Source organism: Leucopleurus acutus (genome assembly GCF_964270905.1).
Source record: "Leucopleurus acutus genome assembly, chromosome: 9".
NCBI classification, from domain to species: domain Eukaryota; kingdom Metazoa; phylum Chordata; class Mammalia; order Artiodactyla; family Delphinidae; genus Leucopleurus; species Leucopleurus acutus.
The window spans coordinates 88,925,259-88,951,947 of NC_139144.1; the positions used below are offsets into that span (position 1 = coordinate 88,925,259).

Here is a 26,689-nt window from a genome sequence, read left to right on the forward strand (position 1 = left end):
CAGGGGTCGTGGGCTCCCTTCTTTTCCCTTCTTGCATTTTCTCCCTTGTCAGTGGTTTTCAATCTTTGGTTCTCATTGAAATCACTGGGGAACTTTAAAAATCCCAGTGGTTGGGTGCCATGTCCAGATATGCTGATTTAGTTGACTTGGAGAATGGCCTGGTGTCAATTTTTCAAGCTTCCCAGATGATTCTAATGGGCAGCTAAGGTTGCGAATAACTGCAACTAAGTGATCTCATCCAGTGCCTATGTTTTAGATCTCATCTATAGGTTATGACTTGCAAATTTAATCTCCTGTCTTGGGCTCTCTCCCAAGCTCCAGAATCATTCATTCAAACTTCTTACTGATGCATCCACTTGGATATCTAAAAAGCTTTGCAACTTCTGCACATGTTGAAAGAAGAACTCTTGATTTCTCCTCACTTCCAACATGTTTTTCTTCCAACTGTAGTAAAGTAACTAAAACCAAAAGCCTGGAAGCCATCCTTATTTTCTTCCCTTTCCTCACATCAAATTCATCATTTGGTTTGTTCTACAGCCAAAGTAGATCTCATATGTATTATGGTAGGCAGCTTCCAAGATGGTCCCCAATGATTCCCACTTCCTGATATTCATACCCTTGTGTAGTCCTCTCCCATACTGTCTCAGGTTGTTTTGTACAACCAATAGCATATGGCAGAGTTGATGATATGTTACTTCAGAGATCAGGATATAAAAAGACTATGACTTCCATCTTGTTCTCCCACCAGCATCCCGACTCTGAGGGAAGCTAGCTGCAAACTGCCATGTTGTGAATAGCCCTTGGAGAGGTCCATATGGTAGGGAACAGAAGCCTCTGGCCATCAGGCAGCAAGGGATTGAGCCTTCCAGCAACCACATGAGTGAGCTTGAACGTGGATTCCCCAGCCCAGTCAAGCCTTGAGATGGCCTTGAGGCGGCCTTGAGGCAGCCCCAGATGTAAGCTTGACTATTGACCCTGAGCCAGAGCCACTCAGACAAGTTGCTCCTAGACTCCTAGCACTCAGAAACTGGGTGATACAAGTGCTGATTGTTTTAAGTTGCTAAATTTTGGAGTAATTAGTTACATAACAATAGATACTATACTTATACACATTTTTGTGTCTCCTGGCTACCGTGCTACTCCAAGCCACCTCCATTTCTTATCTGGACTAATGAAAGTCTCCCAGCAGGTCTCCATTTTTCCACTTCTGCCCTCCAACAACTTGTCATCCTCGTTTATAGTCTTCAAATAGACTTAGTTCAGATCCCTATCCTGTTTAACACCTTTAATGATTCCCTATTTGACTTAGAAAAAACCCAGTTCCCCACAATACTTCTTCATGATCTGATTCCAATCTGTATCTCCAACTTATTCTCATGCCTCTCTTCCCATTTCTTATTGTGTTCCAGCCACACTGGCTCTTCATTTTACACAAAGACCTTTGCTTTTCTTTTATGGTTAGATGATCTTGGGGGAAAGAGGGACATTTTTAATATTAGGAGAACAGGATTCTGGCAACATCACTCAAAACAGAAATGACTTTTTGCTACATCTCTGATAAGTGTTCGTCAAGCTTTGAGGCCAAGTAATGTAGCGTGGAAAAAGAATAGGTGCTTTTGCTTCTGGCAATATGTCGGGATAAACAAGGAGAGAATACCTGCCCAGTACAGAACAACTAAGAATTCTGGATAAAACATAAAACATATTTTAAAGTGTGGCCGAGCTAGCAGGAGAACAAGGAGTACAATCAGGGGAAATAAAGATAAGGAAGTACAATTCAATGGGGATAACTAAGCTACAAAGTCATTTTCCTTGTGGGAATCTCTGAACTTCCTGTTGGTCTAGGGCCATACATATAAGAGACTAGAGGAAAAAATCCTAGATCCCAAGCAAAATGGGACTTCTATTAACTGGGAAGCCTACAGGGTGATACCTTAGTTGCCCCATCAAAGATTTATCTGGCTCAGACTTGACCCTTAGAGTAGGAAAGTGGCAGGAAAAAAAAACATTCCCCTAATTTTTCCTACCACAAACTAATATTGATGAGGATTTAGGGCTGGAATTCACACCAAAAATAGAGGGTGCCAAACTTAGTTTAAAGTTGTCCTCGATTGGACAGTGCTCCAAACACCTGGCAGAAGAAACACAAACTCTCTCCAAGAAAATTCTCTCTGAAAATTCAACTCAGGCCTCTTGTTATTTTCAGAAATGAACAGCAAAATCACTAAATACATGGAGTACAAGCCAATATTAGTAAGAGTCAACAGAAACAATAAATTGCAGAATCAGACTCATAGAGCCTGCAGGTATTAAATGATTAGAGAAAAAAATTTAATAAGTAGGTTTAACATGGTTAAAGAAATGCGGGAAATTATAGTAATCCAAAGGAGCAAAAGATTAGCAAAGCTGAACAAACCCATTTTAAAGAACCAAATATAACTTCATGAAATAAACACTACGATAAATGAAATTTAAAACACATTGGATGACTTAAACAGCAGGTTAGACACAGGAAGAAAAATGTACCTATTAGACTGGGGGAAACAGCTAAAGAATTATCCAGAATGCATCAGCCAAAAAGGTGAAAAATATAAATAAGATGTTAAGATACATGAATGAGAGAATGAAAAGATGCAACTTATGTATAATTGAGGTTCCAGAAGATGTAAATAGGGAGAAAAGAATGAAGAAATATTTGAAAAGAAGATGGCTTAGAATTTTCCATAGTTGACACCACTTCTCAGTTTCAGGGAATCTAACCTATTCCAAGCAGTACGCATCATAATGAAGCTATAGAAAATCAAAGAAAGAAGATCTTAAAAATAGCCGGCGGCGGGGCGGGAGTGGGGGGGTGGGGGGGGAAACACTATTAAGGAACAGTGATTAGGCTGACAGCTGACCTCAACAGCAACAACGAAAGCCAGAAGTCAACAGAATGATATCTTCAAAATGCTGAGAGAAAATCGCTGTCAACTCAGAACTGTACTAAATACGAGCACTGAAACTACATTTCAAGAACAACAGGAAATACAGCATTTCCAGACACACGAAATCAGAGTTCATTCAGTACAATAGACCCTGATTAAAGGAATATCTGAACTAAAGGATATACATTAAGAAGAAGGAAAATGATATCGAAAAAAAGGACAAAAAGAAAGAAGGACTGGTGAGCAATAAGAAAGAGTAAACTTGTATGTAAATAAAAATAAATATGACTATGAAACATAAGTATCTGATGTGTGGGATTAAAATAAAATCAAGCTAAAAAAAGAGAAAAAGAAAAATATTGCATTCATAGAGTTTAGTTTCTAATGGGGAGAAACTGAAAACCAGCAATCAGCAAAGTTTAAAGAAAAACAAAACAAAACAAAACAGACCATCCGAACAGTGACAAGTGCCACACAAAGAATTTAAATAGGATGATATGCGAGCCTAAGACGTGGGGCCACTTCAGACGTGGTGATGAGGGAAGGTGTCATTTAAGCTGAGACCTGAATGACAGGAAGGAGCCAGACACAACATAAAGTCACAGGAAACAGAATTCCAGGCAGAGGGAAGAGTTAATGCAAAAGTCCCACATCTATCTGACTCAATTTCTCTGAGCTTCAATTTCTTCACCTATAAAATGGGGATAATATTTTCCTCATACCTGTTGTGAGGCTTGAATGAGCTTTTTAAAGTACTTTAAAATATCTGAATTATCATACATGATAATTTTATTGAGGCAGCCTAATTTCCTGTGAAGAATACAGATTTTAGACTAGCCAGACCAAGACTTAAATTCTTGGCCTGACAATGCCTGTGTGAACACTCTGAGATCCAGTGTCCTTAGATGGGAATGGTGTGCTTGCCACAAGGATTAAAGGGTGAAACATTCACACAGAGCCTAGTACTGTGCCTGGCTCAGAGAAGAACTCCATAACTATTAGTTTCCTTCCTTTCTCTCTGCTAAAATGTTACCTTTTCTGTAAAGGCTCCAATGGCCTCCTTATCCTCCACTCCCCAACTCCAGCCAGAAGTTCTCTCTCTTCTCTGCTTTCCCACTGTTCTTTATCTGTAAGTATCTCTCAGTGACTCCAATTTTTTTGTTTTTCCATTTCTCCCAAGGGTCTGTAAAAGTCATTCCACAGACTTTATTCTATCCATCTTTTACCCCTCACAGTACCTAACCTAGGATCTTGCATATCATAGGTATTTAATAAAATGTTTAAATGAGTGGAAGAATAAACATATGAATTAGAGTTGGAACATCACCACCACCAGGGAGCAGCTATTTCATAAAGCAGCTAATTGCATGGCTATTGCTGTTTAAAACTTTTCTCTCCACAGTGGCTGTATCAACTCACATTCCCACCAGCAGTGCAAGAGGGTTCCCTTTTCTCCACACCCTCTCCAGCATTTATTGTTTGTCGATTTTTTGATGATGGCCATTCTGACCATGTGAGGTGATACCTCACTGTAGTTTTGATTTGCATTTCTCTAATGATTAGTGATGTTGAGTATCCTTTCATGTGTTTGTTGGCAGTCTGTATATCTTCTTTGGAGAAATGTCTATTTAGGTCTTCTGCCCAGAAACTAACACCACACTGTAAAGCAATTATACTCCAATAAAGATGTTAAAAAAAACCAAAAAATAAACCCAAAAAACCTTTTCTCTCATATCAAGTCAAAATCTGCCAGTGGTAGATTTTCATACAAAAGGTCCCCAACAAATCACATCTCTGGTATCCATATACTGATACTGTCTCCTCCCACCTTGACCTTGGGCTTGGCCATATGACTCACTTTGGTCAATGGGACAAACATGGTGCAAGCAGAGGCTTGGTAAGTCATTGTACCTTGGGCTTGCCCTCTTGGATCACTGCCATCAACATGCAAGGAAGTCCAATTTTGCCTCCTTGAAGATGAAAGACCATATGGTCTGAAGGACCCAGCTAAACCCAGGGCCTTGCCAATTCACAAGAGGACTGTAGTCTTATCAGCCCAGGCAAAACCAAAAGAAGAACCAACCAACCGGTCCATAAAATTATGAGAAATAATAAATCATTGGATTAAACCAGTACATTCTGAGGGTGGTTTGTTATACAGAAATAGATACAGAAACACTTGCCCTCCCGGCAGTGCACCTCTCGGACAGAACCCAGTCCCATTAGTCTAGATGCTCTGCTTCTATCTATGTGGCAAAGTCAGTTCCATGTGGTTTTTTTGACATCTCCATCACTTGGTAGTTTGTATGGCACTCAGCATCATAAATCCCACAAGGCTTTTTCTCAGAAACTGTTGTGAACCCACATCTTCCAAATCCTACACATGAAACTTGATACATTTGAACCTATGTGTGGTTTCCTATTAAAATGATCATGATAGTTTTGGCCTATCGGGGGCTATCTAAAACTGAATTCTACATAGCAATGGACCTCTTATTGTTAAATTCAATGGTCAAGTCTCAGTCTTCATCTTATTGATGTATCAGCAGCATCTGACCTAGTTGATCTCTCCTTCTGCGGATGCTTTCTTTCCTTGGCCTCATGGGAATCCCTCTCTCTCGGTTCTCATTCTATCCCCTTGGATGCTCCTCCATCATTGCTGGGTCCTTGGATTTCTTCTCCTTTTTATATACCCTCACTCCCTAAAGCCATCTGTAGGCTGAACCACTCCCAACACTATTTCTCCAGTCCTAATTTCTCCCTGACTTTCAGACGCCTGTATCCAACTGCCTACTGAATATCTCTAATTACAGAATGTGTGTCTTAATTTTTTTTTTTTTTTTTTTTTTTTGCGGTACGCAGGCCTCTCACTGTTGTGGCCTCTCCCGCTGCGGAGCACAGGCTCCGGACTTGCAGGCTCAGCGGCCATGGCTCACGGGCCCAGCCGCTCCATGGCACGTGGGATCCTCCCGGACCGGGGCACGAACCCGTGTCCCCTGCATCGGCAGGCGGACTCTCAACCACTGCGCCACCAGGGAAGCCCATGTGTCTTAAATTTAATCGATCCAAAATAGAACCCTTAGCTTTTCCCAAACTCCTTCTCCCCACGTCCATAAATAGTGACTCTAGTCTCAATGTTCCTGACTGCTCAGTCCAAAATCTTTGGAATCATTGACTCCCCTCCCACATTCCATGTCTGATTGATCAGAAGATCCTTACAACCCTACCTTCAAATGTCTACAGAATCCTACCATTTTCACTACCTCCATCATGCACACCCTAGTCTAAACCACCACTGTCCCTAACCTAGACTATTAGAATAACTTCTTCTCTGGTCTCCCAGCTTCCACCCTTGATCCCCCACAGTAGCCTGTTCTGCATATGGTAACCAGAGTAACTGTGTAATTCCTAAGTCAATCATACCTCTCAACTGCTCAAAATCTTCCAGTGGCTTCCCATGTCACTGGAGTAAAATCCAAAGTCATGACCAGAGCCAGAATGCTCTATGAGATCTGGCCTTAGCTACCTCTCTGACCTCACCTCCTACAATTCTCACCTCTACTCTCTCCACCACCACCACAAGTGGCCTTCTTGCTGTCGTACAAACGCTCCAAGCATACAAGACAGTCTTTGCATTGCTCTTCCCACGGCCTGAAAACACCATTCTCCTCAATCTTAGCTGGTGCTCTCTTCTGCTCAAAGTGCACCTTATCAGGGAGGCTCCTCTCTGAGATCAGTGATTACTCCCATCCCAAGCCACTTACCCCACCCGACACTGTGGTCCATTTCCCTCACTAGCATGCAAGCTCCACAGAGCAGATGCTTTGTTTCGCCCTTGCTGTATCCTCAGTGCTAGAACCAAACCCAGCCCAGCCTAGGTGTTCAGTATGAATAAATGAATTCACTATCTCTTCTAGCTTTGGACCATCGCAAATTATATATTTGTCCAAGAAATTTATATTTTTACGTAGTCAAAAGGATACAACCAGAAAACAAGCTCTGTGGTACAAGCAGTGGAGGTCATAGTCTTAAAGATGAATAACACTAGGTCTAGATTATGGAAGGCCTTGCATGGCCATCCAGAACCTGGATTGTTCACCACAGGAAATGGGATGCCATTAAAGGTTTTTAAGATTTTTAAGTGTAAACTGATAGAATCTGTCTTATAAATAACTTTTATTGCAGACATTTAAAAAATCCTACTCAGATCAATTTGGAAGCAACTTGACACTTTCCTTTTTTATTAACTGGATTTTAGAACGTGTTGACAAGTATCGTTCATTTTGAACAGTCCTAAGTAATTCTCTGGATCAGGGCAGGGACCGGCGGGTCATCTGCGAACAGATGCCTGTGGCTGTGAACAAATAGGTTTTTGCATCTGGGTCTTCTGACCACATTTTACACTTATAACACATGTACTTCTTATCTAACACCTGTGCACAACTATATATAGCATACAAGGGAGGGTGTTTTCATATCATACATGTAGGTTCTTGCCAGAGCTATCTTCCGAGCCAGGGAGTCTGAGAAAAAAGCTGAGGGAACAGAGTGGAAGTTGTACCACGCACACCAGACTCCAATGAGCTCACACGTGTTAACCAATATACCACCCGACAGCTGCCTGCTTTGACAGCTGCAGGGGAGCAGCCGAGACCACAGGAGGCTTTGCCGTGTGGACAGGCTCATGGTTGAGAAGGGAGCAGTTGAGGCCACGCTGAGCATTTGTTCATTAGCTTCCTCAAAGTCAAGTGGAAAACAACGGTGGCTGGAGCAGAGGCCCTGAGACACTGTCATCGTGCCTCTGGCCACAGCGGCCAGCACCCCCGGGGCTGGCGGGCGGCGCTCCGGGGCTGGGAAGGGCCTGCGGGAGGGAAAGGCAGAAGTGGCCCTTCCTTACTGCTGCTCCCAGAGAAGGCCTTCAGCATCCACCCACCCTGCAGGCCCTGGTGCTCAGGAGCTGGAACCAGAATCGGTTCCCTAATGTAACTAGGAGTGTTATTTACAGTTAGTTTCCCCCTAATTGAATTGTACCTGCCCTTGCTTCTAGTTTTCTCACCTCTCTTCCAGTACAGCATCGAATCCTTCATCCCTTGACACGCACTCACTCTCCTTCTCTCTCCCGTGCCCCCTCCCTCTCTCTCTCCCTGCCCTTTGGTCCTCTCCCCACCCTCCTCCCCTGCCCCTCCCCTCTCCTCTCCTTCTACTGCCTGGCTTCTCTGGGTGAGTCCCTCTCTGAGATCCCCTGCCCTTGCTTATTTATTCCTTACACCTGAGCCCAGATCTCTGGCCACACCAGCACTTCCTGTGTTACTGGTGCAAGGTTATGTATGTGGTTGATGACAGAAACAATTCATCCTAAGGCTAACTATTCTGTTGATGTGCAGCCTTTAGCAGCTGAGAAACCTTAAGAAGACTTACATACACGATACACCGACACACATGCTGAAGGAATTCAGAGAAGGGAGAGAGCTATGGCGGGTAATCTCCAACGGCCCCTCAGAGCAGGTGGGCTTTGAGTATTGAAGGAAGACTGAGTGGCCTGAGGAAGCTGGTTCTGGGACGCAGCGAGCTTAGAGTGCTGTGCGCTACCTTGGTGCTGGGCCCCTCCTCTGTGAATCGTGTTCAGGCTGGGGGCTGCGGAATGGTTTGCGGGAATTTGCTCAACTCCCCAGGTCACTCCCAATATTTGTCCCCTCCCATCAGAAAAGACACGAGGCCAGAGAGGGAGAAATCAACAGGTCTGGAGCAGCACACAGTTCCGGGTTGCCATGGCAACCCCCTTTCCACACAGCCCCCTGCCTCCTCACCAAATGTTTATCCCAGAGACACTCAGGAGACATGGAATAAGCCCTTAGACCCTGCCCGGCCTCAGGAATACCGCCTCCCTTCCCTGCCCACGCGGGTCTAGCCATAGCCAGGGGCTGTGGAGGCGAGGGAGGGCACAAAGCTTCGTTTCAAGGAAAAGCTGGAGATGACCTTTCAGCTACAATTTCCCCAGTTTCCCTCACCTGAACAGCTGAGTGGTACAGGGCTGGGGAGCTGTGATTTCAGGAAGTTGGAAAGAACAGGAAGCCATAAAACCCATATATATTAAAACCTACACATTTTACAGATTAAGAAAACTGACGCCCAGAGAGAAGTAGGGGCAGAATATGAACTGAAACCATATTTATCTTATAGCTTATTTTCATTCTTAACTATTAAGTAATTTTTTTTAAAGGCTCAGTTAAAGACATTCTTTCATTACAGGGAAGAAGACGTAACTAGCTTTTTGGATGGTACCAGGAGTGTGAACTCTAAAATAGTTACCAAAAAGATGGCTGAATAAGACTGTCCTTGACCTTCATATGCGCAAACCTAGGCTTCTGGGGCCCATTTGGGTTCTTTCTCTATTCCAAGTCACTTTTACCTCAGGGCCTACATGGATTGGTAAAACTGATTTTTCTCTCCATCAGGATAGCTTTAAAAGTCACTGGTCAAGGAACAGTACTGCTCTTCATTGGTAAGATTCATATTTTATTATTTACTTATTACGTTTCACAGTAGTCCTAACATAGTTCTATTTACAACCCTGAGGCCAAGTGTAGCACACCCGAGAGCAATGACGCATCCGTGACATCACAGGTAAATGGACAACAAAAGTCTGTCCCTGTGCCTCTCCAATCATGGGAACTTACCTAGTTAACTCATTGTCCTTAGAAGAGGGTATTTTTCCCAAATGGAAGGCAAGTCATTTAGGCAGGAGAAGAGTTTTTAAGTTCACTGATGTAACATTCCTTCTGTTGTGTTCTCCATTAATGAAAGTTTTTCTTTTTTTTTTTTTATATTGGAGCATAGTTGATTCACAATGTTGTTAGTTTCAGGTATACAGCAAAGTGATTCAGTTATACATATACATGTATCTATTCTTTTTCAAGTTCTTTTCCCATTTAGGTTATTACAGAATATTGAGCAGAGTTCCCTGTGCTAAACAGTAGGTCCTTGTTGGTTATCTATTTTAAATATAGCAGTGTGTACATGTCAATCCCAAACTCCCAATCTCTCCCTCCCCCCACCCTTCCCCCGGTAACCGTAAGTTCATTCTCTAAGTCTGTGAGTCTGTCTGTTTTGTAAATAAGTTCATTTGTATCATTTTTTTTTTAGATTCCACATATAAGCGATATCATATGATATCTGCTTTTGTTTGACTTACTTCACTTAGTATGATAATCTCCAGGTCCATGCATGTTGATGCAAATGGCATTATTTCATTCTTTTTATCCATTAATGAAAGTTTAATTATTAACATCTGGCATTTGAAGAAATCAGTCCTGCATAATGGCACTCTTCATTTCCATTCATTCTTTCCTCTCTTTGGGGAAGCTCACTGTCGAGCTTCAGCTTAGATCTTTCATTAGCATTTCTTATGAGGTTCTGGAGATTTTACAAGCGAAACTGATAACTTCTTAAACTTTTATGCAAATAAGTACTCAGAATGCTTGCCATGTTTAGTCACTACCATGCTGACAATTAAGTCAACTCTACCATTTTCATAGGGTCACGGGAAGTCTGGACATTCAGTGACTGCAGTGAGCGTGCAGAAACTTAGAGCCAGCATTTTACAACATCAAAAGCACTTTCCAAACATTTGCTCATCTTATGATAATCTTCTCCAGATCAGCTAGACTGAGAGATACAAACAGGTCTGTGTCTTGGCTATATTCCAGCCCTGGTCCTTATCATAATGCCTGGTATGTCGGAAAGGTTTTGTCAGTTTGGCTGAATGAACGGATGCCTTCCCTGAACCATTCAGTAGGTAGCTGGTAAGTATCACAGTCTGGACATAAGGACAAATCTTTGGCTACCAATAAGCTTTCCAGGCTCCTAGTAGACCATTACCTTGTTAGAAAAAAAAAAAAGGGGTGGGGGGGTGTTAGCACCAGCAGCCCTTTTTGGGGGAGGGAACAGTAGGAAAAATGGAGTCTGTTGTTTGGTTTACAAAGAGTGTAAATGTCCCAGCTGGCAGATCTTAGGGATTATTTACCAGATACAACATGGTAACACGTGAAGATGGAGCCAGAAACATGTTAGGCCCAGGCCCAGCACTGTTCTTGCTGCCTACTTTGCACTGTTGCTGTGAGCATTAAATGCGTTGATGGTCAATTTTACGTATTGCCTCGGCTAGGCTGTGGTGCCCAGTTGCTTGGGTGAACATCAGTCTAGATGTTGCTGGAAAGCTATTTTTCAGGTGTGATTGATATTTAACTCGGTAGACTCTGGGTAAAGCAGATCACCCGCCATATGTGGGTGGGTCTCATCCAATCAGCTGAAGGCCTTGAGAGCAAAGACTAAGATTTTCTGAAGTTCTCCTCAAGACTGCAACACACAAAATGTGCCTGCGTTTTCTAGTCTGTTAAGGAATTCAGACTCAAGACTGCAGCATCAACCCTTCCCTGAGTTTCCAGCCTGCTGGCCTTCCCTACACATTTCAGACTTGCCAGCCCCTGCAATCATATGAGCCAGTTTCTTAAAATCTCTCTCTCTCTAGATAGATACAGATATAGCTATAGCTATACATATATATAGATAAATGGTATGCACGTGTGTGTGTGTGTGTGTGTGTGTACTACTGGTTCTGTTTCTATGAAGATCCCTGATTAATATAGTAAGTCAAGCCCCAACCCAGCCCCTGACAGAGAAAGTACACAAATGTACATTCTCTTTCATTACCTTCCCTGAATCTAGCTCCATCTTCCTATCAAACATAGGAATGCCTGCCTGCAAGATGCCAAATGGGGCAAAGATCCAGCGACATCAGTGACCTTCCCAAAGTCGTGACCAGCCCATAACAATGTTAGGATCCAAATCACCATCTTCTGACTCTTCATCTGTTTCTTCCTCTCCTTCCTGTTACCAACCCACCTTTCCATCCCTAATCCACCCAGATGCTATGCTCATTTAACCCTAGAAATCAGAGGTCCCCTCTGGCAAGAATGGAGCACAGTCACTGGGGTCCACAATTACACTTTAACCTTGGATACTGACTTGGGATTTCTCTTCATCCTGGCACCAGAAAGCATTTCAGTGAGAGCTCAGCTATCTCAGTTTGTATCCACACTTGAAGCCCGTCACACAGTGAGCTGGGCCTATAGCCAAGTATCACTGCTGTGACATCTGCCTCTAAGAGCCTGTGTCTCTAGCACTTTTTTCTTGATTTTTTTTTTGTTTATGTTCAACCTGTCTGTCTGTGGTCAGTTAGCTCAGTCACATGGCCAGTGTTAAAAAAGACTCATATAGTGAAGGATTCTACTCTACTGTATAATTACCAACTGCAAAGTCTGGGGGCACGGGTGTCCCAAGACCACCCTGAGGTTCAATAATTTACTAGAAGAACTCATAGAACTCACTGAAAGCCGTCATACTCACAGTTATGGTTTATTACAGCTGAAGAATGCAGGTTAAAATCAGCCAAGGGAAAAGGTGCATAGCGCCGAGTCGAGGAAAGTTCCAAAGCAGAGCTTCCACGGAGCTGTGAATAGCGTTAACTGCTCCCAACAACGGTGTGTCCATACGCACAGAGCACTGCCCACCAGGGATGCCCACCTGAGCCTTGGCGTGCAGAGTTTCCACTGGGCTCCACGGCTAACTGCCATCATGGCTGACCCCTCTGGAGGCAGACTGGATACCACATGGCCCAAAGCCCTCATCGTAAACCACATTGTCCTGGGAGGCTCAAGGTCCCCAGGTAAAAGAAAGACACTCTTAGCAAGTGCGACATTCTAAGGGCCTCGTGGTCACTTCCCAGTAGCTGAGGGCAAAGTTTAGACCCTTCTTTGGGCAAGCTTCCTTTCTTCACTATACACCCCTTTTCCCCGGCACCCATGGTGCGTCGGGGGTGCCACTCAACTCTGGAGTAGTCTACAGCCACCTACCACGTTCCTAAGTCTGACTTGTCCTTCGGAAAGGAATGTTTCTTGTCTCAGGGGACCAGGAGAGGGACTGGGGATGACTCCATGCTGGCCATCCCTACTGTGGACATTTAATGGGATGGCAGGTCACTGTGAGGTCCACCAGGGGGTGCTGTGGCTTGTCCCTTGGCCTTCTTCACGGGAACACTCAGACGGGGGTTAGCCCAGAATCCTTCCTGTCCCAGCGAACTAACCAACTCATTCCTTTCTGCCTGTTATAACGCCAGCTCAACAGACAATGGCATCCTCACTCATTTAAAAATGCCTCTTCTTTCAACTGCCTAGCTTTCCACATTTGTTATGTCAGAAGTAATCCACCAATATGTAAAATCTACACATTACTGACATTAAGTGGTAAAACCACTTACGTTTTACAGGTGAAGACCCCAGAACACCTTGGGGGCTCAACACAGGCACCCCTTTTCCCACGTGTAAGGGAGAGAATCCAGACTAAGAAGAAGACAGCTGCAGGGAGGAGGATTTTAGTCACATGAGAAAAGCCAGAGCTGATGGCAACTGAGACAGGTGAGGCGAGGGAGGCCGGTGGGTGAGCCATGTGCACGGGTTCTGCCCTACAGGCCACACGCAAGCAGGTACAAACACCCCAAGGGTGGACGCTGGGCATTACTGGCAAGGTGTGTGGGCTCCTGCAGCCCCACCTAAGCACTGCCGGGCATCCTCAAGTGAACTTCCCCTCTACCTCAGGAACGGGCACCCAGGTGAGGTCACCTTCCTGGTGCCCTCCCTCCGTCTCACAACTCACGAAAACAGGACCTGCCCCAAGTCCCACCCTCCAGGGCCCTGGAAGGGAAGCAGCAAATCCACTTTGCTAACTGGAACTAAGGTGTTACAACCAATAAGATCAGCAAGCAACATCGTCCCTTTACCAAGGGCCCCAGTGCCTTCACTCAGAAGAGACCAGTGGCAGAAGAGACGTTCTCACTTTCATAAGTGGCTTCCTTGGCCTAGCACCAATGCTGCTCACAGAAGCAAAGAGGCGCAAAGCAGCTGACCAGCACAATACCTTTACGCCATCTCATGAGCCTCCAAGAATCATGAAGACATAAAATACATTAAAGAGATTCTGTAAGGAACCTGGGCTTGCCATGTTTCAGATGTAGCAGAACCTGATTCTAGAAGCCTGGAGAGGCCAGCTTACCCCTGCCTTACCCCAGCTGTGTCCCTCTGCGGCAAATTGGGTCTCTCCTCCCTCTGTGTTCCCACAGAACCCCGCTTGAGCAGACCCAGCCCTTGTGTCCCTCTGCCTGGCATTATCCTGTGAATTCTGGGACAGGGAGGGGACCTTGTCTTTTTCACCTCTGAGTCCTCTAGGGCTTAACAGGTCAAAATGGAATTGCCAGCGCCCTCCCTGGGCCGCCCCAGCCCTGATTCTGATTCCCAAGCTATAGGAAAGAGGGCTGCCATGTTCTCACCTCCTGACTAGGTCAGGCCCACCTCCACTCGCTTCCAGAGTGGGGAGAGCATGTGGGTGACCTAGGCAAAGGCCAGGTGCATAGCCCCCAGAAATAAAATGCAAACCGTGACAATCTGTGAAGACCGGATCTTCAGGATTGAAATCTCATCTTCCCAAATAGTGAAGGGGCCAGCTGATCAGAGACACCTGTCCCCAGGGGCGCCCCGACAGCTGAGTTCAACACTGTCTCCCCCCTATTACCATGGAAGTAGCAACAGCTAATATCCAGGGGTCAGGAGGACCTGGCACAAGATTGAAATGTACTTTACACAGATGATTACCTTTCAGATGGTCCTATTCATCATCATAACAAAAACAAGCAGTTGACTGGAGTTCCATTCCCGGTTCTTGTGTCCCAGGGGCTGTGGACTCAGTCTTCCTCTGCCCCACCTCCAGGGACCAGGAACCAAAGCTAGACCTGGCTGCTGCTGAGACATGCCATCCACACTTTCATCTCTACTCTGTCATCGATTATCTGTGACTTGGAGCTGACTAACCTCTTCCCCTCCGATTACTTCTCTCTAAAATGGTAGTAAACCAACTCCCCAGAGGCGTCCTCTGGAGGAGCAAGGTGACACATGCCAGGAAGAGCCAGGCACACCTGCAGACACAGCACGCACTATTTTTATGTCTTACCTGAAACCGACAGTCTCTCCACGGAGTCTGCTGTGTTGGCTTTTCTGCCCATAATATTTGTGGTCGGATCATGTCTGTATTTAAACCAAACACAATATTTAAGCCACCAGAAATAAGAAAACAAAGAGGGGAAAATTCCATCACATACGTTTTTGGGGTTTTTTTAAAGTCTATTCGTCCAGATGGTGGTCATTAACAGGACCGCCTGTCTGCACCTGTTACTGTTTACGTAACAGACCCCACCTATAGGCATGCGCTCGGCACGTTCTGGATGAGCCTAACAAGTGATGCTACAGGAACAGACACAACCTATAGCTCTGGGAATCACCATTTATTTCTTTGGTAGAGATAAGAGCTCTTGGTGCTACAGGGACCTGCAAAGTCAATGACAGCTTGGCCTGAAAGCCTCAGGCCCTCACATCCCTGCCTTTGATAAAGCTGCTTCCCACCCTGAACATATGTCCCTGCTTATAGTGAAATCAGCCCCATCAGCCAGTTGGTGTTTCCTAAAAATCCCCATGCCAGGGCCCCACTCGAGACCTACCAATCTGAATTCTTTGGAGAAGTACCTGGAAAAACATCTATTGGGCTGGCCAAAAGGTTCATTCGGTTTCCTCCGTAAGATGGCTCTAGTAATACTTAGTTGTCTTTAACTTCATCCGAAACAACTTTGTTAGATTGTATGTGACAGCTGTCATATCAACGTGCATTTTAAAAGAGACTTATCAAAATTAGTGAATTTTGGGGGAGCCATTTTAAGATTGAAGATGGAAGGAAAAAAGCAACATTTTCAGCATATTATGCTTTATTATTTCAAGGAAGGTAAAAACGCAACTGAAAGTCAAAAAATGATTTGTGCAGTGTATGGAGAAGGTGCTGTGACTGGTCAAACATGTCAGAAGCGGTTTGCGAAGTTTCGTGCTGGAGGTTCCTTGCTAGATGATGCTCCGTGGTCGGGTAGACCAGTTGAAGCGGAGAGCGATCAAATCGAGGCGTTAATTGAGAACAAGCAACGTTACACCGTGCTCAGCAGCCACGGCTCACGGGCCCAGCCGCTCCGCGGCACGTGGGATCTTCCCGGACTGGGGCACGAACCCGTGTCCCCTGCATCGGCAGGCGGACTCTCAACCACTGCGCCACCAGGGAAGCCCCCGCATGTTTCTCTGATGACCAGGCAAAAACAGGCACAGCTTGGCTGGGAAGTTCTGATTCATCCACCATATTCACCAGCCATTGCACGTTAGATTTCCATTTATTTCAATCTTTACAAAATTCTCTTAATGGAAAAAATTTCAATTCCCTGGAAGACTGTAAAAGGCACCTGGAACAGTTCTTTGCTCAAAAAGATAAAAAGTTTGGGGAAGATGGAATTATGAAGTTGCCTGAAAAATGGCAGAATGTAGTGGAATAAAAGGATGAATACATTGTTCAATAAAGTTCTTGGTGAAAATGAAAAATGTGTCTTTTATTTTTACTTAAAAACCGAAGGCACTTTTTGGCCAGCCCAATGTTTTAAACACCCATGTGATTCTGACACTGGGCTGAGCTTTGGGTCTTCTGGACTGAAAGAAGCTCAAGGCTTTGAGTGGAGACCTTGGTTCTGTTCCAGGCTTGGCGGTAACTTCCTGTCCTTCCTGTATAACTCTGGGCAAGCCACTGTCCTCTGGGCCTGACGGTCTCTCAAATAAGGATATTGGACTAGAATAAGTGATTCCTGCTTGTGTTCCAGGAGCCCTAGGGTTTCCTTGGAGGCTCCAGAAGTTTCTAAATGGAAAGTGGTAGAAATACAGTAGTTTGGGCTCTGGGTTCCCTGCCTCAAGAGTTAATCATGGGGCTGCTAAAAATCTATTGACAATGGTCTGACATTAAGCAAGAGCAAGTGGGAACATCTGCCTGGGATACAGGAAATACACAGCCCTGGATGTGTTCAAGGTGGCTTAAATGAGCATGATTATTCCAGAAATCACATTTTTAAAATGTGAATCCCTGAGGGAGTCAGGATTTGGACTGTGGGACCTTGAGAGTAGTTATCACTTCATTTTTAGGAGCCGTGATTTCCTCATCCTTCAAAGGAAGGGGTAAAACTGGACTCCATTTAGGGGGTCTCACATTTTGCCATTCCAGTGGTGAACATGGTCCGCATTGCATCCACCCCCCTACACCGTGAGCAGACCCAGGTAGGACCTGTGCCTAGAACCAGGGTGAGTCAGCTGACCCCCCTGGGAACCCAGTGCACAGCCTTGACCTCATTACCATTTGCTCTGGAATGAACTGTCTTCCCAAGTGCATAAGCTGAAGCCCTAACCCCAAAGGTGATTGTATTTGGAGGTAATTAAGGGTAAATGAGGTCATAAGGGTAGGGTTCTAACCTGATAGGATTGGTGGCCTTGGAAGAAGAGATACCAGCGAGCTCTCTCTCCACACATGCATGCACCCAGGAGAGGCCATGTGAGGACACAGTGAGAAGGTGGCCATCTGCAAGCCAGGAAGGGAGTCCTCACCAGAACTCGTCCATGCTGGCACCTGATCTCTGATTTCCAGCCTCCACTGTGAGAAAGTGCAGTAACTGTGAGAAAATAAATGTCTGTAGTTTAAGCACCCCTGGTCTGTGGTATTTTGTTGTGGCCGCCCCAGCTGAGACACCATCACACCATGACCAGTTGAGTTCTTCGGCCACGGTCACTTGAAGCAGCCCACAGCTGTGTGTGCGTGGCTCATTCTGCCTCATGGCAGCTACTTCACCATAAGAAAGTCACTTGCTCTCATTTAGAGTGTCTGTCTTTTCTCCCACACTAATATGCAAGCTCCCTGGGGGCTAGGGGCTTGACATCCTTTTTCTTTCTTATCTGCAAAACTCTCACAAGGTCGGCCTGCCAGATATTTTACCAGAAGAAGAAAGAGACCCTCCGAAGTTGGTGGCTCATGCCGGGTCCCACTGCATGGAGAGAGGACCCTTGGCAGGTGGTGCGCCTCCAATTTCTAGCTCTGGGTGTTTGCTATTGTGCTCTTTTCCTTTGGGGCCTCAGCTCAGTGAGGACCTGTTGATGGAGTGGCAGTGGGGAGGGAAGCAATGGCTTCCTGGTGCCTGACAGCTTCTTACCCTCCAGGACAGGCAGAGCTCAGTTCTCAGGACCCAGGAGTTGGGCATCCTTGTGCAGTAGGACTTGCAACACGAAAGGAGTGGATCCCCACGGTGGGCTGGGGAGGGGCTGGGCAGAGCAGAGCAGGTGCTTCTGTGTGTCTCTCCAGGAGGTCTTGTAGAGCGAGGATGCTGTCTGCCAGGTAAGAGAGGCCTGTGGGTTCTGGAGCACCAGGCATGAGCCAAGTTGATAAAACACAGTATTAATAAGGTTACAATTTTTGGGTTGGTTCCTATACTAATAAACACCTTAAAATTACTTGTCTACAGCATTTACATTTAACTAAGCTCTTTCAGAAACAATGTCATTTATTCTTTACAACAACCCTGAGAGGCAGATCTTATCCCCGGTTTGCAGGCAAGGAAATAACCTCAGCTGTGATTAACCAAATTCACATGGTTTTTGAGTGGCAACACCAAGACATGAAGCCCTGTGTTCTATTCCATGTCCAGTGTTCTACTTCATCCTAGGTTTGCTTCACACAGAAATCAGGGTTAGCTACAAGCTACTTCTCAACTCAGCCCATGCCTTGGAATCCTGTGCTATTGGCTTCAGGGTGTGAAGTAAGCCAGGTGAAAACCTGGATGGCTTGATGTAAAGAGGTGCTTCCAAAATGGGGTTCCAGGGAACCCTAACTCCTAGCAAGATGTTAAAACATCCTTTTTATTTTAAGTGTGGGGCTGTTCTACAAGTCAAGTTTGGGCAATGCTACATACAGTCTTTCCTTCCTAGGAAATTATGTTAGCACTTAAAGGCTCTGAAAAGTCCTGCAATAAAGAAGCTGGCATGCATTTAATTCAGCATTTGACAACACAACTAATTTTTCAGTCAATGAAAAACATTTTCATTTGACAGCACAACTAATAGCAGCATCTTGGTCTAGAGAGAAGGTGATGCAGGATGTAGAAATGTCAGTGGCTAAGAGAACAGGGGAGAGAACAATATGCCAGACACAAAGGATTACTGAATTGAAAGGAATTAAATGTACAGTCATTGTCAAATAAGCACGTTTAAATCCTCTCTTAAAACTTGTCACTAAAAATACTTCAGCTAAGTCTCTTTAAAGTATTAACTCATGTCATTGTTTACGTGTAAGTGTATTTTCACTTACAGGATTAGTAAACCAAACATCGATTGCTTTTTGTTTTTATTTTCTCTCATATTTTCTGTACTTTCTGAGTTTACAGATAAGAATCATTTATAAAGCAATTCAAAACAAATAACTTAAAATAATCTGCCATCCAACAGCTAAAGATTTAGGAAAAAGGGTGGACGCTGGAGCACCCAGGGAACAGAGGGGGAAAGGTCAACATGTGGTCCACCAGAACCAGACAGAACTCAATAGGAGGTTTTTTAAAACCGAGAGTGATGGTGTAGGCATGAGAATGTAGGTTTTAGAAATGCAGATTTCTGGATGGAGCAGCGCTGAGGCCCCAGGTCTGACCTCTGTGCGTCCCTGGGTGGACTAGAGACCCAGAAGAAGGGCAAAGACCAGAGAACCCAGGGCAGGCAGAACGAAGAGCAGGACCTAGTTCACAAAGAGGGAAGCGGGGAGCAGGGCAGCAGCAGGATTCGACTCTGTGGCCCTTCCATGGTAGATGGGGAGAGAGGTGTGTCGGACTAGCCGGAAATACACAGGAGCCTGGTAGTGGTGATGGGAGCCCAGGCTCAACCCTTGCCCTGTGCCAGGCACCGTTCAAAGAGCTCTGTGATTGATTCGTTCATCCTCACAACAACCCTATGAGGGAAGTTCTACATCCCCATCATAGATGGGGAAACAGGCAACATGGGCTAAATAGCTTGGCTGAGTTCACAGAGCTAGTGAATGGCAGGCCCAGCATCTGTCTCCCCTGAGAGATATCCAAGGGCCTGTCTGCCTGGGAGGGCAGCCCCTCACGCCCCACAAAGGGAGGAAGAAAGACACAGACATCCCCTGAGGGGTGAGAAGCCCAGCGTGGAGCCCAGTGCAGGCAAAGAAGGGGAGGGAAGTCACCTCCCAGGGCACTCAGATGGTTCGCACGTCAGCAGGGCTGTGGCCCTCACGTCCTGGCCCCTCACTCAGGGCTCTTTCTATTTCTTGTGCCGCCTGTCAACTCGAGGTTGGGGCAGATCCACGATGAAGGCGGAGAGTGAGGTCTGAGGCACATGGGGAAGGTTCCCTGCTCTGCAGCGGGGCCCATCTGGGGGTCACAAGCGACGTGCTGAGACAGAAAGGCCACTGTGGGTTGGAGCAACAAGGAAGATAAACCCCTTCCCTGCCATGTCCTTCCCTTCTCTTTCCCCGAGCCAGTGATGGACTGGGCCCTGACACTGGCTCCTTCAGTGTTAAAGCATTTTGAAGCCTGATAAACCAAAATGCAAATAAATCATCTGGTGTGGGTAACCCAGAGCTGAAGTTCAGATGGTCTGATTAGCTCTTCAGTGACTCTGGGGGGCCTCACTGGAGGACTGGAGCACAGCAGGGTAGCTGTGCACAGCACGAGGCCCACCCTGGGCAGGAGCAGCTCAGAGCAGCAGAGACATAGGGGCACCAGGAGGAAGGGGGGGGACCAGAGACAACATGAGGACGACATCAAGACGTCCCCCCCAACGCACACACACACACAGCCTTTGGGCAGCCCTGTCAGAGAAGGTGCCTCCTTGAGCCCAGGTGTGCGTGGGCAACCTGCTGATGCTGCGTGGGGGAGGAGCAGGGCAGGTGCAGCGCTCCCCTGTATCTTTTCTTCCACCTCCACTTTGCCCTAAGATGCTCCTTTACCCCACATGCCACCTTCTCCCTCTGATGGACTCCCTTCCCTGTTCCTGCTCCCCCTGGCTCCCCATTCCTCCCCTGCTGTCCCTACCCTCTGCCCTTTCAGGGAGGAGCCAGCAGAACAGGGCTGGCATTGATGCCCACAGCCAAGGGCTCGTAAAGCCGTGCTCACAGGTTCACTCACTGGCGTGAACACAGGTAAAACACCCAGAACGGTGTCTAGGCTTGGTAAGCACTGGGCCTTATTTCTTTCCTCCAGGCAGGGCTCTCCCAAGGGCAGGAACACGAAGACACTTAACATTCGGCACTTTACAAAGGCTGAGGTGTCCCCTAGTGTCGTGTTGCTCCCAATTTAACAACCAGGAGAGCAGTGGGCAGCTGCAAAAGAGATGCTGCCAGTTCAGATCCAAAGCTGGTTCCACGGTCTGTTGGTTCTTTAGCTTCAAGGAAAGCTTCATGCTTTCCACGCTCATCTTTTCCAAAATGGCATCCTAGGCACCACTTCCTTCATCCCCAGGTGCCCTGGGAGGTAGGTATGGGCAGGGCATGGGTTGCAGCCTTACAACACAAGGCTAGAAAGTGGGTCTAAGTTATTTTCCACTGTTCCAAAAAAAGATTACACCTGTCAAAGAATGAAATTAGACTTCCTCACCCCGTACACAAAAATTAACTTAAAATGGACCCTAGACCTAAATGTAAAAGCTAAAACTATAAAACTCTTAGAAGAAAACATAGGAGTAAATTTTCATGACCTTGATTTAGGCGATGGTTTCTTAGATCTGACTCCCAAACCACAAGCAACAAAAGAAAAAAATAATGATTTAGAAATGCATTGGACTTCCTAAAAATTAAGGAAGTGTTTGTGCTACAAATGACATATCGAGTAAGTGAGAAGACAATCCACAGAATGGGAGAAAATATGGGCAAACCACGCATCTCATAAGGGATTTGTTTCCAGAATATATAAAGAACTCTTACAACAAAAAGACAAGCAAGCCAATTTTTTAAGTGGACAAAGGGCCTGAAAAGATATATCTCCAAAGAAGATATAAAACTGGCTGATAAGCACACAAAAAGATCCTGTTGGTCATCAAGAAAATGTAAATGTGTCACCTCACACTCACTAGGATGGATGTGCTCAAAAAGATAGACAGTAAGTATCGATGAGGATACGGAAAAATTAGAACCCTTATGTACTGCTGGTGGGAGCGTAAAATGGCCCAGCCACTCTGGGAAGCAGTTTGCCAGTTCCCCCAATCTTAGGTACCCTATGACCTAGCAGTTCCACTCCTAATTATATACCCAAGAGAAGTGGAAATGAAAGTCTGCACAGAAGCTTACACACCAATGCTCATAGCAGTATTTTTCGTAACAGCCAAAAAATGGAAACCACCCGAATCTTCATCAATAAAATGTGGTACATTCATATAATGGAATGTTGTTTGATCATAAAAAGGAATGAAGTTCTGACATATGCTACAACATGGGTGAACCTTGAAAACATAGTGCTGAAAGAAGCCAGTCACAAAAGATGATTCCATTTACATGAAACTTCCAGAATAAGCAAACCTGAAGAGAAAGAAAGTAGATTAGTGGTTTCCTGGGGCTGAGGATTTGGGGGGCGGGCAGTGTGGATAGGGAGTGATTGCTAATGGCCATAGGGTTTCTTTTTGGGGTGTTGAAAACGCACTAAAATTAGATTGTGGTGATGGTTGAATGAAATGTACATTTGCGAGGGGTGAATTGTGTGGTATGTGAATTATATTTCAACAAAGCTGTGTTCTGTTTTTTTTTTAAATTAATGAAATTGGTGTAACCCCATTTTGAAACTGAATAGGCCAACTGAAATGTCAAGTCTTGCTTTTGACTGGAATCCCTCAGTTTGGCAATAATGATAGTTTCATATTGACTACTAGTTGGTTAGTAGAACTACTTTTCACTTAATACTTGAGTATTTACATTCTGCCAGGCCCTGTGATAACATCAGTGAAATAAAGTATCAATAATAAAGAAATGGATTAGGATGTAAGTGGTTGGTTAGACAACCCCTTGGACCATGATGAAGACATAACGGGTTGAAGAAGGTCTTAGCTGGGTAGGAGCCTCTGGCCAAGAAGACAGCCAGGCCATGTGGCCTCTTGCCTCGCCTCCAGGAACAAGGGGTGTTTTGAATTCACAGATGATACTCATTTGGGAGGTGAAGGAAACACCAGCTCTAGGAGAGAAAGCAAACAATCTGTGGAGGGAGAGGTTAGAAACCCAGGCAAGCGATCACCCAGCGAGGCATGTTAGAAAACAATGCCTGTGAACAAACACCACTGGCAGAGAGAAGGAGCAGAGACCTAGGAGATACAAGTGTTGACGTTGGCTCATGGCGATAATCTACAGCAAATGAGATGGGGATGTGCCAGTGGAAAAGGCTGTGCAATTTGGAGCCATTAGCTCAGCCCATGCTCTGTCAAAGCAGAGCATGCCAACTCTTCTAACAGAGACCTTGGTCCTACCATGATGGGAGCAAAACCCTTCTTTTTCAAAGATATTTCTGTGTCTGCTGGCATTCTCCTGGGTGACATTCACAGGAGTTTTGAGAACATAAAGATTTGTCAGGACTGACACGAGGCTCTACAAATGTTGCCTACTGTGGCTTCATAGCTGACGATGTGGGTCAGCTGAGCAGCTGGTCAACAGCAACAGATCCCATAATATGAAGAAAAGCTGGCCAAAGCTGTGGGGAGTAGTGTGGAGTCAAGGATACTCACAGGAGGACGAGTGGGCAGAAGCAGAAAGATCTCTGGCAGGTGTAGCTGATGGGGGTGGGGTTGGAAGCATCAGATACTTGCTGGTGAGCTGGGGCTGGGTGAAAAATGCCAGGTGCTATGGACTGAATTACGTCCCCTCCAAATTCATATGTTGAAGCCCTAACCCCCAATGTGACCTTTGGAAGGTTAGATGAGGGCAGGATGGTGGCGCCCTTATAATGGGATTAGTGGCTTTTAAGGAAGGGACACAGTTGTGAGGACACAGCAAGAAAGCAGCTGTCTTCCAGCCGGTAAGATTTCTCACTAGGAACTGAATCAGTCAGCGCCTTGGTCTTGGACTTCCCAGTCTCCAGAGCTGTGAGAAACAAATAACTGTTGTTTAAGCCATGCAGTCTATGATATTTTGTTATAGCAGCCAGGCAGACTAAGACACCAGGTGTCTGCAATCAGGCAAACCGTCTTGCTCATATTATGGCAAGGGACTCAGGGAACATTAACTCACAATAATTATTGAAAAGCCCTGGATCTCTACAAATATGTAAGAACCACTACCCTCCAGACACTGATAACACAGCATGGAGCCAAAAATGGAGCCTTACTCTCATGGGGTTTATGTGCTATGGACTTCACCCTATGGCTAGCAGTTCAATAAAGGTTATTTCTCAGTGCCCTTGAGCTAATGCTCTTCCAATGTAGTGTTTTCCTAAGATTTCAACTGATATAAGGATGGACTTCAGAATAGATCAACTCCATGCCACTCAGAGAAAAGCTTATTAGGTGCCAGACACTGTAATGAAGCACCACAGATTCTTTAAACTTGTTATTACATCAGCCCCATGGAAATTATATTTTTATCCCCATTTTACAAATTATAAAACAGACTTGAAGAGGTTTAAGTAACTTTCCAGAGTTCACACGGCTTTCAGGTTAACAGAGCCAGGACTCAAGATAAGGTATGTCTGACTGTAAAACTCTGCCATAACTGTATATTCATCATGCACTGTGTTATGGTTATGTACGAAACTCTCAGCATCCTTTACGCAAATAAACATCTTCCACTAGTTGGGAACCATTATTCTGGAGGCCAGAATGCTCCACTGATCTCTTGGTTGCCCAACTTTAGCATCTCTGGGGAGCTATGCATCCCAAGAAGACGGTACAATCTGTAATTCTCAGGTGATGCCAGGGAGTCTATAATTTAAACACCCCAAGTGATCGTTTTTAGATGCACATAAATCAGATTTACTATTATTCTATAGAGAAATTGTTTTTGCCTATACCCTTACCTTTTTAAAGATATTTATTTATTTATTTATTTATTTATTTATGGCCATGTCGGGTCTTCGTTGCGGTGAGCAGGCTTCTCACTGTGGTGGCTCTCTTATTGCGGAGCACGGGCTCTAGGCGCGCAGGATCAGTAGTTGTGGCTCGCGGGCTTAGTTGCTCCACGGCATGTGGGATCGTCCCGGACCAGGGCTCGAACCCTTGTCCCGTGCATTGGCAGGTGGATTCTTAACCACTGTGCCACCAGGGAAGCCCTGGATTTCTTTTTAAAACATCTTTATTGAGATATAATTCACATATCATAAAATTCACCCATTTAAAGCGTACAGTTCAATGGCTGTTAGTATATTCAGAGTTGCACAACTATTACCACAATCTAATTTTTGAATGTTTTCTTCATACCTTTTAGCAGTCACGCCTCATCTTCCCCAACACCTGGCCCCCGACAACCTCTAATCCACTTTCTGTCTCTCTGGATTTGCCTGTTCTGGTCATTTCATATAACTGGAATCACACAATATGTCTTTTTTGTGTGACTGGCTCCTTTCACTTTGATTAATATTTTTCAGGCTCATCCACATGGTAGCAAGCATCAGAACTTCATTCCTTTTTATTATCAAATAATAATCCATTATATGGATAGGCCACATTTTGCTGCTGTTGTTGTTTATTCATTCATCAGTTGATGGGCACCTGGGTTGTTCCTCCTTTTTGGCTATTATGAATATTGTTGCTATGAACATTCATGTACAAGTGTTTATAGGGGGCCTATGTTTTCATTTCTCTTGGGTATATTCCTAGGGGTGGAGTTGCTGGGTCATATAGCAATTCTATGTTTAACCATTTGAGGAACTTCCAGACTCTTCCAAAGCAGCTGCACCATTTCACTCTGACCAGCAGTGTATGAGAATTCTAATTACTTCACATCCTCACCAATACTTGTTTATATCATTCTTTTTGATCACAGCCTTCCTAGTGGGTATGAAGTGATATCTCACTTTGGTTTTGACTGGTGTTTCCCTAACAATTAGCGATGCTGTCTTTTCATTCGTTTATTGGCCATTTGTATATTTTCTTTGGAGAAAGGTCAATTAAGAGACTGTGGCTACTTTCCATTTGATTTTGATGGACCTGACTGGGGATTTCATTTAAAACTGTTCTATTCCACGACTAGAGATTCAAAGTCTAACCTTCACCAAGCATTTGGTGAGGAGACTCAGGTGACAGATTATAAGGATTTCATTAAAATCCCAACCCCTCCTAAGAAGAAAGCTAGCCTGAAATTGGTGCCTTAATGATGGAAGGAGAACAGGGAGTGGGAGAGAAGACTGCATCTTTGTCAAACGTAGAGGGATCAGTTAGGAGGTTCTCAGCTTCAAGTAACAGCAAACCCAATTCAACCACATAAGTGAAATGCATAAATATACCACCTCTTGTAACAGGAAGTCCAATGATAGAGCAGTTCAGCTGATGCCTGGCCTCTACTCATGTTTTGCCTCTGCTACCCCCATGTCTTGGTTTCTGCCCTCAGGCCCGTCACTCCGTGACCATAATGTAGGCACCAAAACTCCAGGCCTCATATACTCACAAAACACCATCAAAGGCCATCAGGGGAAATATGACCCAGCCTCACTAGTGTTGCTTTTTAAGTTTCCCAGAAGCACCCAGGAAACTTCCCTCACACTTCATTGGCAAGAATTATGTCACATGTCCATTCCTAAACCAATCACTGTCAAGGAAAGTGACTGCCTTAAGTTAATCAAGATTCAT

General features: G+C 45.1%; 1 protein-coding gene across 3 annotated transcripts in view; it reads right to left on the reverse strand.

Moving 5' to 3' along the window:
• PLXNA4 (plexin A4) overlaps nucleotides 1–17,545 on the reverse strand; it is a 606,963-nt gene extending 589,418 nt beyond the window's left edge. For all 3 annotated transcript variants that reach the window (XM_082846558.1, XM_082846557.1, XM_082846561.1), the window contains exons 1-2: nucleotides 17,354–17,545; nucleotides 14,985–15,058 (exon numbers count right to left, since the gene is read on the reverse strand). In XM_082846558.1, the coding sequence (XP_082702684.1) occupies nucleotides 14,985–15,036 (52 nt within the window). In that variant the 5' untranslated portion in view covers nucleotides 15,037–15,058; nucleotides 17,354–17,545. The remainder of the gene's footprint in view (nucleotides 1–14,984; nucleotides 15,059–17,353) is intronic.
• Between the last annotated feature and the right edge of the window lie 9,144 nt (nucleotides 17,546–26,689).